This window comes from Cibotium barometz, chromosome 10 (genome assembly GCF_041138505.1).
Source record: "Cibotium barometz isolate CiBa-2024 chromosome 10, ASM4113850v1, whole genome shotgun sequence".
Lineage (NCBI taxonomy): Eukaryota > Viridiplantae > Streptophyta > Polypodiopsida > Cyatheales > Cibotiaceae > Cibotium > Cibotium barometz.
This window is the reverse complement of record NC_141055.1, coordinates 33,993,705-34,006,664: the sequence shown is the minus strand read 5'-3', so window position 1 is coordinate 34,006,664 and position 12,960 is coordinate 33,993,705. Positions and strand designations below refer to the sequence as shown.

The window sequence follows — 12,960 nt, the reverse complement described above, 5'->3', positions numbered from 1 at the left end:
TGAGCTAGGATATATAAGAGCGGCTGAGAAAATCATTCCAGCTAATAATAGATTCATGCAGCACGGGTGTTTTTTTTTCAACCAAACTATCGTTTTAGCAATCAAACTATTTATCTCCTAGCATAATATTTACATGTATTTTATGTATAGTAAGTGTTATTGAAAGAATGGTTTTGCATTTTGTATAAAGATCTAAATGCCACAATTAGAGAGGAACCTATAGCATTGACTTATCCAAATTACTTCCCTTGACAATGGAGCCGTGTGCCCTTCCACGCCATTGCTAGCATCAAACGTTCTTTTATAAGAACACTAATAACAATGAGTATTGATATATAGTGCATGATAACCCTTGTGGTGGCTGACATATTTTCAACGGTGCATGGCCATGAAGTAATAGTTGGCTAGGAAGATGAACATGGGAAAATAGTCCAAGTAGGTCATTGGCTACCATCCATGTAGAGGATGGTAGAGAATGAGATATTATGTGAATAGTGAAAGCCACATAAAAGAATGTGGAAAAGGGATTGCCACATGGCATGATGATGTGTAAAAAACTATAACTATGCTAAGTCCTCGGTAAGCATAATCAACAATTGTTTACTCTTGAGCTCAAAAGTCAACATTGGTAGAAGTGTACACACCACCTTGCATGAGGATGGAATGTATGTGCAAATGTACTTAGGCTTGCCAATACACATAATACTGGCCCATAAAATGCTAGAAGATGCATGCACAAGCATACATCCATAGCCACACCTATTGGCTCTAATAGAAACATAATTTAATCCACCTTCTTCATTCTACATCTAAAATTTAACAACTTGTTTATACGCACTTCTCTACATGGAATGATATTATTGCTAATAGTTCAAGGGATTAAAGGATTCATGTAAGGGTACCTTGCACTTATCTCACATATAATGTTGACAAAATAATTAAATTTGCAAGCTAATCAAGCCTATACTTCAAGATTATGCAAACTATATGGGAAAGCTTAGACTCAATGGCTAATTCACACACACCAGTTTATAAGAGAATAGACTATGCAAACCAAGTGAACCAAGTGCAGAATTACATACACTACCTCACACAAAGATGCTAAATACAAGTTTAGAATTGTGTACACTACCTCACACAAGGATACTAAATACAATTCTAGAGCAAACACTCAACTCAAACACACTACCCCACAAGAGGACTAACTCTAGAAGCTAAGTAATGCGCACCTAGAGACAAATTATGGCTAAACACACTACCCCACAAGAGGAGGAACTCTAGGAGCTAAGTAATACAACTTAAGGGAATGGCTTTATAGACACTTAAAGGGGCACAAGAAAAAGGGATAATCCCCTTTGTCCCCATTGCTCCTAGGCAAGGGATCTCCCCTCTATGGCTCAGGAGAGTTGAATGAGGATAACAATTGAGGGCATAGGGATGGACTACCATATATTTTTTTGGGCTTTTTTGTTTTGTGTATGAGTGCAAATTAGGGACAAACTACTTCTAAATGTTAGTCTAAATGCTAGAGGTCTCTTTGCTTGTTCCATGGTGAATGAAAGGTCAAGAGAAGCTCAAGCTCAATACCATAGGTAGGTAAGTAATGCATTAAACCCCAATAGCAATTGCATAAACCTCAACACCATGATGTTAAAAACCTTTAGGTCACGAGAGCAGCGTAACCAAATTCCCACCAAAACTTGAAGTTCTTTACACTACACGAGGTATCAGCAGCATCTTCTGCGAGACCTACTGCGCGATCCGCAGACATGGCGGCTATGATGGTGAGTGTTCACGCGAAGATGCCCATGTTTATGATCTTGGCTTTCCTGCTTCTTTTCTTCCGCAGGTCAAACTGAGTTCTTAACGTTTGCCTTTCATTGACAGAGCAGTATTTTTGCAGGACCCCGAGTTCTTTGTCTGTTTTTTCTTGCCTTTTGTGAACCCTATATCATTCTTTGCTTTGTTTGCGTTCTTTTGCTTTTTATAGGAGCAACCCTAGATCATAGTGTCTTTTCTGTTGCTGAGGATGCCTTCCTTTGACAGAGCAGTGACGTGCCTTTTTTTTTGTGTGCTTCGTGCAGCAACCCCAGATCATACTGCTGAAGGAAGGGACAGATACATCACAGGGGAAGGCACAGCTGATCAGCAACATCAATGCCTGCACTGCCGTGGTGGACACCGTGCGCACAACCCTTGGCCCCCGTGGCATGGACAAGCTCATCCATGATGACAAGTCTACCACCATCTCCAACGATGGCGCCACCATCATGAAGCTACTTGACATCATCCACCCTGCGGCGAAAGTTCTTGTCGACATTGCCAAATCTCAAGACTCTGAGGTCTTCACCCCCTCTTGGTTGCTTTAAAATTTGTTTTTTTTTAAATTTGACATATACATGCTTAATCACACAGACAAAGTTTGGAATTATTTCTTGAATAGTCTGCAAAAATAGACATTATCTGGTAATATCCTGCAAAAGTAGGCATCATGTGGCAATATCTTTTGAAAGCAGACCTGCTAAAATATGCATTATTTGGGGATATCTTTTGAAAACTTTTATTCAGAAATGGGGCAAAACTTTTTTTCAAAGACATTTTTTTCTGCAGACATAGACATTGTGTGTGTGCAACCACACTTAGGGCTCTTTTTTAAATAAACATTTATGAGCAAAGGTAAACATTCTACTGTGGAATGGTTTTCTCAGATCCATGTTGTGCTAGACACCAATCCCTTTGCAATAACTGTGACATTTGAAGATTCTCAAAACAAGCAATATCAAGACGTCAATTACAAGAAAAGCTGACATTTCTGATTATTTGCAGTGAAGTGTTTTTTTTTTGGTTTGTGCCTTGGGCAAAGTGTGCACCACCACGCCTAGTGGTGTGGGTTTGTGATTTGGAAAGAGGGGTCTTGAGTTCAAGTCCCCGCTAGCCTTTGATTGGCATCTGGCTGCTTTGCAGCCACAATTGTACCCTTTTCACGTGGGAGACCATGCCACCTCAGGCTGGACAAAATGTTCACCACTATGATCTTTTTTTAATTTTTAAGGATATACCGTACTCAAGCTTTCCTTTGTGCAAAGGGACCCATCCCCCTTTCAAAAGAGGCAAGGTAGGACTTGAACCATTGATGTCTTGAAGACATGATCTCTACCACTAGGCTACACAACCATGTTGTTCACCCCAAACGAATGAGCTATCTTTTTGTTGTTGCCTTAATAACGCATGCTTTATTCATTGCTATGCTATTTTCTTTTGTTGCATCTTTTGCCGTGTTGCTTTTGTTTTGCTATGGGCTGCGTCACTTTTTTTCATAGCTTTAGTGTTATAACAAATATTGTATTTCGAAGCTTGTTTTTGTTGCCTACTCCTCTAATTACCATTAATTTCATTTCAGCACACATGAAGTGGCAAGCATTGGCCTTTCATTTCATGGTCCTATCTCGACTTGCAAACCTCCTCTGTTTTTGGGGGCTGCCTCGTTTATGCTTGCTCTCATGGTCGTGGCTGCTTTTTGTTCGAAAAAGCTCTATGTTCTTGCTAGTATCTCTTCCTTGTCGAAATTTCCCTCAAGTTCCTTCATGTTGAACTTCAGGCAACAACAATCAACATGATGGTGGACCCATTCAACTTTCCATGATGTGCGTCATGAGTGGTTGCGGCCCTTATAGCTCACATGCATATTTTGTAACCCAAGATGATTCACCCGTATATGAAGCTTGGCTAGAACTATGACTCCTACCAAGATGACAGCTCGGTTTAGCTACTTTTCACACCACTTTGAGGAGGCTTTAGGCCCAAGTACCTGGTTTACAAGGTATAATCACCAGGTACACTAAGCTGCCTATACAAGTGAGCAGTGTGGGAATTTCACGACCGTTTCTACCAATAATTTGCCCTGCTATGTAGACTCTCTGCCCCTCAGGAGCATTGACACGTATTGCTGCACAATTCAAAGTGCCATGTGAGTGCTTAGCCCTTGCATGTCAGTTAAGGATAGTCAATGGAATCAGTTGTAAAGACATTTCTATTTTTTTGTGAAAAGCAGCTTGAGAGGTTAGTGTGTCATTGAACATGCTTGTCATGATATCGCCCCACTTGTGGGTTATTAGACTTGGTTAAATAGCTTTTATGCTGACGAGTAGTCAGTCTTCTAGTGTGGTAGCTGGAGGCTTTTTGATGGCATGTCAATTGAAAATTGTTATGTTTAATTCAAATTCAATAGAGTAGGTTGTTATTGTTCAATGCAATTTTTCTGAAGGAGCTGACAATTTGGTGTGTGGTGCGCTGGATTGTCTATGCTGCAGGTAGGGGATGGCACTACCACAGTTGTTCTCTTAGCCGGTGAATTTTTGAGAGAAGCAAAGCCTTTTGTGGAGGAGGGTGTTCATCCACAGAATCTCATCAGGAGTTTTCGCACTGCTTCTAGTCTGGTTCGTAATGTTTGGTAATTTTAGCGATTCTTTCAAAAGAAAGATATGTGCCCCCCCCCTTCCCCCTTTCAAAACTTAGCCACTTCTCCACATATCATTTAAACTATGGGATACAAGCTTGTCATTATTTACTCTAATTCAGGCTATTGCAAAGATAAAAGAGCTTGCCATCAGCATTGAAAGGAAAAGCTTGGACGAGAAAAAGTCCCTCCTGGAAAAGTGTGCAGCAACGACACTTTCTTCAAAGTTAATAGGTGGAGAGAAGGAATTTTTTGCCAAGATGGTTGTTGATGCTGTGACGTCTCTTGGGGAAGATGATCGCTTGAACATGATTGGAATAAAAAAGGTATGCTCGTAAAACATTGTCTTTTGTTTGTGGCTGCCTGTATAAGCATGTAGGAGTGATGCCAATGAGGTGATAGCTCAAGTGGTGAAGGTGTTTGCCTAGGACCAAGAGGTCCTGGGTTCAAAACCCCCCTTGGTGCTTTTTCGGCGGCATTGCCTACGGGTGGATAAATAAGCGCCTACGGGCGGCTGTCTACAGACGGTGAAATTTGGTAACTATGGGATGATCTTGGGCCAAAAGGCCAGTTGAAAACAAAAAGCATGTAGGAGTGATAGTGTTTGTGACATAATAACAAAACATTCCTTGTTTTTCAGGTGCCTGGAGGAACCATGCGTGACTCTTTCTTAGTGAAAGGTGTTGCTTTCAAGAAAACATTTTCTTATGCTGGTTTTGAACAACAACCCAAAAAGTTTGAGAATCCAAAAATACTGCTTTTGAACGTGGAGCTGGAGCTGAAGTCTGAGAAAGAGAATGCTGAAGTCAGGTAAGCAAGGGCGTTGTCCACAAAACTGAGATGACTGAAGGCCTCATTGCAATGTAATGTATTGTAACGAATTGGATCAGTGCCAAATATAGCCTTTGTTAGGGATTAAAAGGTGTCACATTGCCGTGTGATAAGAAGTTGCCTGCGTCTTGGTTAAATGATCATGCAGCATCACTCCCCGATGTCGCATGAAGTCAATTTTTACACACTCATGAAGTGAGTGCTGCTTGCGAGGTTGTGTCATAGATTGTATTATCATGATTTTGCTTCACACTGTTCATCACTCTGTTAGGATATTCGATAAAGAAATGGATCTTATTATCTTATTATGCCTCTAGTCCTACAGGAACTACAATCAAGAAAATTGATTTGGCTGCTCTCTCTCTCTCTCTCTTTGTTTGGAGTGCTGGCATAGTGGTTTTGCACATTGGGCTCCGATTTAAGACATCAGGTTCGAGTCCCATTTCTTGCACTGTGTTGACATCATGTGGATGATACGTGGTTGGCACTTGGCTATACTGTTAAAAGATTCTTTTCATCTCAGTGTTATCGTTCTGCATACTTATGCATGTGTACATTTGTGTTTCTTCATGTCCATGTGCATGGTAGCTGTGCTTTGGGTGTATTACCATGGTCTCATAGACCCTTCTGGTCTTATTAGATGTCAATAAAAATTTCTTTCTGCTCTCTCTCTCTCTCTCTCTCCCTCTCCCTCTCTCTCTCTCTCTCTTTACATAGTCTCTAGTTTTCAGCTTTTGTTAACAGATTTAAGGTGAAGGTGCTTGGATTTGGAGCATATTGCTTACACATATGTCAAAGTGAAGCCTATGACTTGAAATTTCATGGGTGCATGCTTGCATGCATTGGCCATTTTATTTTTGTTTCTCAAATTTCTCCAAGTTTTGGTTGGCATCTGCTCTTTTTCAAGCATGGGAAATTAGATAAAATCTTCAGAAAGGTTTTGGAACGTTCCTTTGAATCACTTGAGTTGTGGAGACCTTGTGATCCCTGAAAGAAGATCTCTATACATAAAGCAACCTATAGCAGCTCTGCATTCAAGGTGGGGTTTGGCCTTGGATGTTAAGTTTGCCAGAATCCATGTGTCTTTGTATGCATCTGAGCATAGTAGGTCCAGGGAGGATGGAGCGGTGTTCAGGTGTAAAGAGTATGCAGTCTGTGCTGTAATTCAAGGATGTAGGTAAGTGCATCCCTCCTAGAGAGTTGAATTGCATGGAGTGAGTAGAGGTAATGTGGCAAGGGGGAAGCACCTAATGATGCCAAGTAGAAGAGAAAAGGAGCCCATGCATTTGTCATGCTCTGCAAAAGAGAATAATGAATAGTTTTACCTGACTGTACTGAAAACCCATTTTCCTCTTTGCAAACCCTGGAGAGAATAGAATTTAGGAAATTACAAAGAGTGTTTATTGTGCGCCCCCCGGGGGGGGGATGTGAGTTGGTGTTGAGTTGCCTACAGTCTGAGGGGAAACTCTGGAGATGAGGAGATAGAACCAGGAGACCAAAGGCTCCACAGTGGTCTTTAAGGGCTTGAGTTTCCGATTTGAAGAGGATCTAACACTCCCATCCAGCGTCTATAAAAGCTTGCCGCTGTTTCATTATGTAAAAAAGAAATGGACAAAAACTTGTGAAGTGCTTTAACCTATATGGACACTTTTCTTACTTTTAAACATATACTCTTTTGTGCTTTGCTTGCTGTATATGCAGGGACCAAGTTCATAATCTTCTGAATATGAATGCGGATCTGTCTGTTTTTTCAGGCTATCAGATCCTGCGCAGTATCAGTCTATTGTTGATGCAGAATGGAACATCATTTATGACAAGCTGGACAAATGTGTGAAGAGTGGAGCAAAAATTGTTTTATCCAGGCTTGCGATTGGTGACCTTGGCACACAGGTACTTTAGAGAGGGGATGCTCTTATCTTTGGAGGTTGTTGACAGATCATGAAAAACATCTTAAACTGAGATGATTTTTCTCTTGAGATTCTGATTTCATAAAGTATTACCTCTCAATGTGAAAATGGGAAGGCTCAGGATGTACAACTTAGGATGAACAAGAAGGCTACCACATAGGGATGACAGATAGAATACATACCATGGCCAATAACCTACAAAACGGAAGTGTCATGAAATGACCTAAGAATTGTCAAATGCTTTGTTCCAGTATGGATGCAGTATAGATGCTAAGAAAGTGTGACATGTGGAAGCTTGGAGATAGAATCATTTACTTGGCTAGAACAGAATTCAGCATTCACAAATTGACGGTTCGAACAAAAGGGAGTGAAGGAGAGGGACAGAGGAGGCAACGACAAAAAAACAACCATAAAAAAATGCAACGGCTCTCTGCCATCCCCCCACAGAGCCGTCCCCCACTGGCGTCCCCGTTGCTGCGGCATCCCGTCCCCGTCCCCTGTGAGTGACGCGTCGTGGGGGACGTCTGTCCGTCCCCGTCGCTGTTCCGTCCCGATTCGGCATCCCCGCGTTCCAAGCAGACGTCCCTTCTGTCCCCTGTGACTATGGCAAGTAGTTAGTTGCCTGGAATGAGGGGGTGGAGCGCCCTTATATAGTGGATTTGGGCCCCTAGATGCTTGCTGACTGGGAAGAGGGCTGGATGCCTTGAAAAGAGGACACATAAAAATATTGATGCGATGTGTTTCCACACGTGCCTCCCCAATGATGGGTGCCTATGGGTGGGTGTCCCCTGTGGCCTTTTGCCTTCCCTGTGGGTGTGCACAATGGGCTGAAACCAGCCCATAGCCCCTCACAGTCCACGATCGCCAAACTTAGTGTTGTTAATTCCATGCCTCTGAGAGTCTGATGAGTTCGCACACCTGTGCTCACTAGACCTAGACGACTTGTGCAAGCTAGGCAATGCCTTCGTCAAATCCCCATGGGATCTCCTGGTGAAACCACTATCAAATCCCCATAGGATCTCCTCGTAGGACGCTCCTGGTACAAGACTCAAAACCTGCAAACAAACGAACAACGTGAAGGGGGTGTTGGCCTGATTGAGGTTGACTCACCTCCCAACCTTGATAGCCGTGGGCAAGCCCACAAGACTTGGTTGTCCCCACCGAGCCACGAGCTGAGCTAATTAGATGGACGTACCAACCAATCTCTACCTCGTGACGTCCCATACCGCCACGAAGCTACCCTCGTGGGCCTCGAGAGACTGTTGCCGGCCTCGGCTACATGAAGCAAGTGCACGTCTGCACTAGATCCAGGCTCCTGACCATAGAGCTCTCACAAAGACTCACGAGACTCTATATGACTACTGATTAACCTTGGCCACCCTTTTACAGGCTCTTGGTCGGTCATCGGGCGTCCACACTTGGGTGCCCGCCCGTCCATACTTGGGTGCCCGCCCGTCCATACTTGGGTGCCCGCCCGTTAGTCTATCCCTAACTCAGCTCGCCAATCAGCCTGCCTAGCTCCAAGCTTCCCCAAACCTCGAAGCTAGTCTTGTGTACGTGTAGCACACGGTAGATATACACTGTGCACATGACAGCCTTGGTGCGCCCACCCTCTCTGTGTATGTGTGTAAACTTATTCTTTCCCCTATAATTGCCAACCAACAGAGCATCAGTCCAATGGGTTCATTTGGTGGGTCACCTAGGCCCATGGTGAGCAACTTTGCCTCTTGTTGGATTGTCCTTTTCGACCATATGAGACCATGGTAAAGGTCCTCAAAAGCCAATAGCGGCTGTTGCAACCTCTTCCTTTGGCGACAAAAAAATGCTTTTTTAAATCTGTGACGAATTGGCTCCATTCATAGTTTGCAACATGCATGGTGTGGGCCTTGGATCAATCGTGCCACCAAACAATGGCATTACCTGATAGGTGACAGTTCGCCAACACTACTTTTTCTACTAGTTGAAGCTTGTCAGGCATCAAGATCAGTCAGGCATCAAGATCACAGGGGTTGATGGCAAGATAGGTGCAACGCTCCTGGTGGTCATTCCATTGATGTCAAAAGAAGTTCTCATATCTCTTGTGTGGGAGATAGAATAATTTACTTGGTTAGAGCAGAATTCATCCCTCACAAATTGATGATAGTTACAAAAGAGAGTGAAGGAGACAGACACATAGGAGAGTACACCCCCAATTAACCCTTTGAAGGGCCACCACTGTGAAGAAGCAAACTCTGGCTTGCCGCACTCCAAGCTCGGACGTGAACTTTTGTACTGTGCTCTTGCTCAAAATTGAGGGTTTTCAGCTGGTTTTGAAGCTACAGTGCTAGGGGACTTCTTCTCTACTAATTCCAGAGCTTGGTTCTTGATGCCAGCTGTGTTCTAAAGCTGGTAGACTATGCTGTGGTGGACTTCTGTTGCGCGAGAAGTCAGTTTTGGGGCTGATTTCTGATTTTGGAGTAATTCTGTTGCGAGAACTGTATATTTCTCGGCTGATTTTCTGCATATTCAGCAATACCAGGGCTGATTGATGGCTTCTTCATGCTTCTATGGGCTGAATGATTGCTCTCAAGGCCCCTACAAGTGGTCCTTTCGCTGATTAGAAACTAGCAGAATGTTCTCTCTCTTCTCTCTCCGCTGGCCGTACAGTTTGGAGGCTGAAAATTAGAGTTTTGGGCTAGTTTTGGCCTCTGGAAACCTTGGAACCATGTCTATACTTATGGAAAAAGTTTGGAAGACACTCTGTGTGGTGCATAGTGAAGGAACAAGATCTATGCATGGCTGGTCATGCTGAAAACCAGTGTGGACAGCCCTTAGAGGGTGGACCCTTGAGCGTGTGTCTGCAGGATTGAGTGCTTGACAGGCCTCAAATTGTCTGGGCGGTGCCTGGTGGCTACGGAAGCTCCTAGTGGGAGTGTTCTCTGGCATGGGTGTGGTGAGATACTACAGATTGGAGCAGTGCACCTGTTTTGAAGAGCGGCGCTCTTAGAAACTCGTTTGTTTGATTTGTTCATTCATGTTTACTAGGATTTTTGGTGTGACCGGTTGGTGTGATTTCCTGGCTACCACATCATCTTGTATAAGAACACTCGTGGTAATATAGTTTGCCTGCACCGCTGCGGGGGGGGATTGGGGGGTGTTTTTGGCCCTAACCCCCTCCCCTTTTTCTTCCTCTCCCCCTCTCCCGCTTTCTTCCTCTTCTCCCCTTTCTTCCTTCTCTCACATCATATGGATGATGGCTGGAGGGCTGGCGGATAGGTAGGGTGCAACACCAGTGGCGTGGCATTGGCTTCATTGAGTATAGGCCACCGTTTGCCATTGATTGTTTGCAGTAATGTGTAGGAGGGATTAGGCTGAAGTGAAGGCTCATAAATGCATGTAGGTGGCACGGTGTGCTATCTTTGATCAGGCCAAAGGTATAAGAGACTGAATGATTGAATGAGCCATGCTGTGAAGGGATGTTTGGCTTTCTTTTAAACAGTGTGGGTGGTAGGCCAGTTTAGCTCTAAATTAACTGGGTTGAGATGTTTTCCAGTATTTTGCAGATCGAGACATATTTTGTGCTGGCCGTGTTACTGAAGAAGATCTTCAACGAGTAGCCAGTGCAGCTGGAGCTTCAGTTCAAACCAGTGTTAACAACATTGTTCCTGAGGTGAGACACTTCAGCACCTACTATGTGTGTGGGCATTGGGACTCTTCAATGGCAGCACAGCCAGGATGATCATTTGTGGATCTGCAGGTTCTTGGTCTATGTGAGGTTTTTGAAGAGAAGCAGGTGGGGAACGAACGTTTCAATATCTTTAGTGGGTGCCCATCTGGAGAGACGGCCACAATTGTACTGCGAGGTGGAGCAGATCAGGTCTGACTTTAAGGATGTGTGATATCTTACACACTTGATGAGCATATACAGGAGTACTTATTTTCTGCAAAACTATACTGACATTGCAGTTTATTGAAGAGGCTGAGCGAAGCCTACACGATGCCATCATGATAGTTAGGAGAGCACTGAAGAACTCTGCAGTTGTTGCTGGTGGTGGAGCTATTGATGTATGGCTCTCATGGTAAACTTTATTGTTTTCAGCTACAAACAAATGGAAGCTCATTGACAGGACTGTGCCTACCTCTTTCAGATGGAGCTCAGCAGATATTTGAGACAACATGCCCGAACGATTGCTGGGAAATCCCAGCTTTTTATCAACTCTTATGCAAAAGCTTTGGAGGTGATTCCCCGTCAGCTTTGTGATAATGCTGGCTTTGATGCAACAGATGTACTGAACAAGCTAAGGCAAAAACATGCAGTGGGTTCAGGTGTGACAACTTTGCTTACCTCGTGATTTATAACTGTCTTCAGTCATAATCTGGCCAAGTTTTGACTCATTCTTCTAGCAATAAGCTGCATTCAATTATTCTCATCTGTTCAGGCTAACTGTGCTCTCTTCACTTTCAGGAGAAGGTGCCCTCTTTGGGGTGGACATAAATAATGGAGGTATCATTGACACGTTTGCCAACTTTGTGTGGGAACCCTCTGTTGTCAAGGTGAGGTGATGAGTTAAATGTTTCATATCAAGAACATTTCCATGTAAACATGACTACTTACTGGTACTTCTTGGGTCTGTTGGTAGATTAATGCCATCAATGCAGCCACTGAAGCTGCCTGCTTAGTTCTTAGCGTTGATGAGACAATAAGGAACCCAAAGGTGAGTTTTGTCTCTCCTATGTGCCTATTGTAAGACTGGCATCAGGCTATGCTTCTGATCATGTTGTTAATGTATGCAGTCGGAAAGTGCACAAGGGGAAGGTGCTGCTAATGCCATGGCTGGAAGAGGACGGGGTGGATTCAGGGGAAGAGGACGTGGCATGCGAAGGAGATAAGGGCACATTCCGACATTCCATTTGCTTGCTTTCCTGGTGTTGGTGACTATAGCACACATGTAGCACACATGTTTGAGCCAGACAATGCTTGTATTCACCTTGGAGAGTCTGCTTCTTCGGTGTTAAAGACTAAATGTTTAAGCTTGACTATGCTGGGGTTTACATTTATGTCATTTGAGGGTTGTGTCCTGAAGTTTTGCAGGTTAGAATAGTAAAATTTATCCCTCACCATTAAAGTATACAATCACATTGACCGAACTAGAAGATATTTTCCGTTGGAACCAGTGGACCACAATTGTCTTTGCTTACTATGGAAGCGCACAAAAATGCTATATTCATTATGTCTGCTGAGCATTGGAGTGGATTAAACCTGTTTTCATAAGGAGATCTTCCAAGTTCCATCAGTAAAGCAACACAACAGCTGCCGGGAGGCAGATTACAACCCTGGTAGAGGTATATTTTGGGTTTTTTTTTTTTTGGGGGGGGGGGGGTTGGGGTTGGGGGTTCTCTCCACGGTTGGCCACTATCACATCAGTGCGGAGGGTGGAAAAGCCACATTGGGGCCTGTAATGCCAGAATATACTGTCACTGCTCCAGGTGAGAAAGGGGCCTGGGCAAGGTTGATCCAACGTCTTTTCATCTTTAGCCCTCTGTGAATACATCTCACTAGATTGGGAAACGGTTGGATCAACAAGGTTGGCTTTCTTCTCTTGCAAGTATTGCAGCCAAGGTGAGTATGCGAAGGCTTTGCCATTATGGTTGAGCTGGTATTATTTTGAAGCTCATGTTTCATAAGTCCGGTATGGACAAGATGACATAGACCAAGGAAGTTCAGCAAAATGGAAGTTTCAAACATACTGAGCCCTTACATCAAGGCTTTCAAAGAAAAAGTTAGGT

The 12,960-nt window shown here is 43.6% G+C and overlaps 1 protein-coding gene across 1 annotated transcript; it reads left to right on the top strand.

The window, feature by feature from the left end:
• Positions 1-1,539: 1,539 nt before the first annotated feature.
• Positions 1,540-12,404, top strand: LOC147634820 (T-complex protein 1 subunit eta). Its single transcript, XM_086804009.1, has 13 exons — positions 1,540-1,784; positions 2,085-2,342; positions 4,311-4,436; positions 4,579-4,782; positions 5,097-5,266; positions 7,042-7,177; positions 10,727-10,843; positions 10,931-11,050; positions 11,140-11,238; positions 11,322-11,499; positions 11,639-11,727; positions 11,814-11,888; positions 11,968-12,404. The coding sequence occupies exons 1-13, from the start codon at positions 1,770-1,772 to the stop codon at positions 12,061-12,063; spliced, it is 1,683 nt and encodes a 560-aa protein (XP_086660135.1). The 5' UTR covers positions 1,540-1,769; the 3' UTR covers positions 12,064-12,404.
• The last annotated feature ends 556 nt before the right edge of the window (positions 12,405-12,960 follow it).

Coding starts and splice junctions, on each gene's coding strand:
- LOC147634820 (XM_086804009.1), top strand. Junction 4,437..4,578: donor TTCGCACTGCTTCTAGTCTG/GTTCGTAATGTT, acceptor ACTCTAATTCAG/GCTATTGCAAAGATAAAAGA. Junction 11,239..11,321: donor CTGGTGGTGGAGCTATTGAT/GTATGGCTCTCA, acceptor TACCTCTTTCAG/ATGGAGCTCAGCAGATATTT.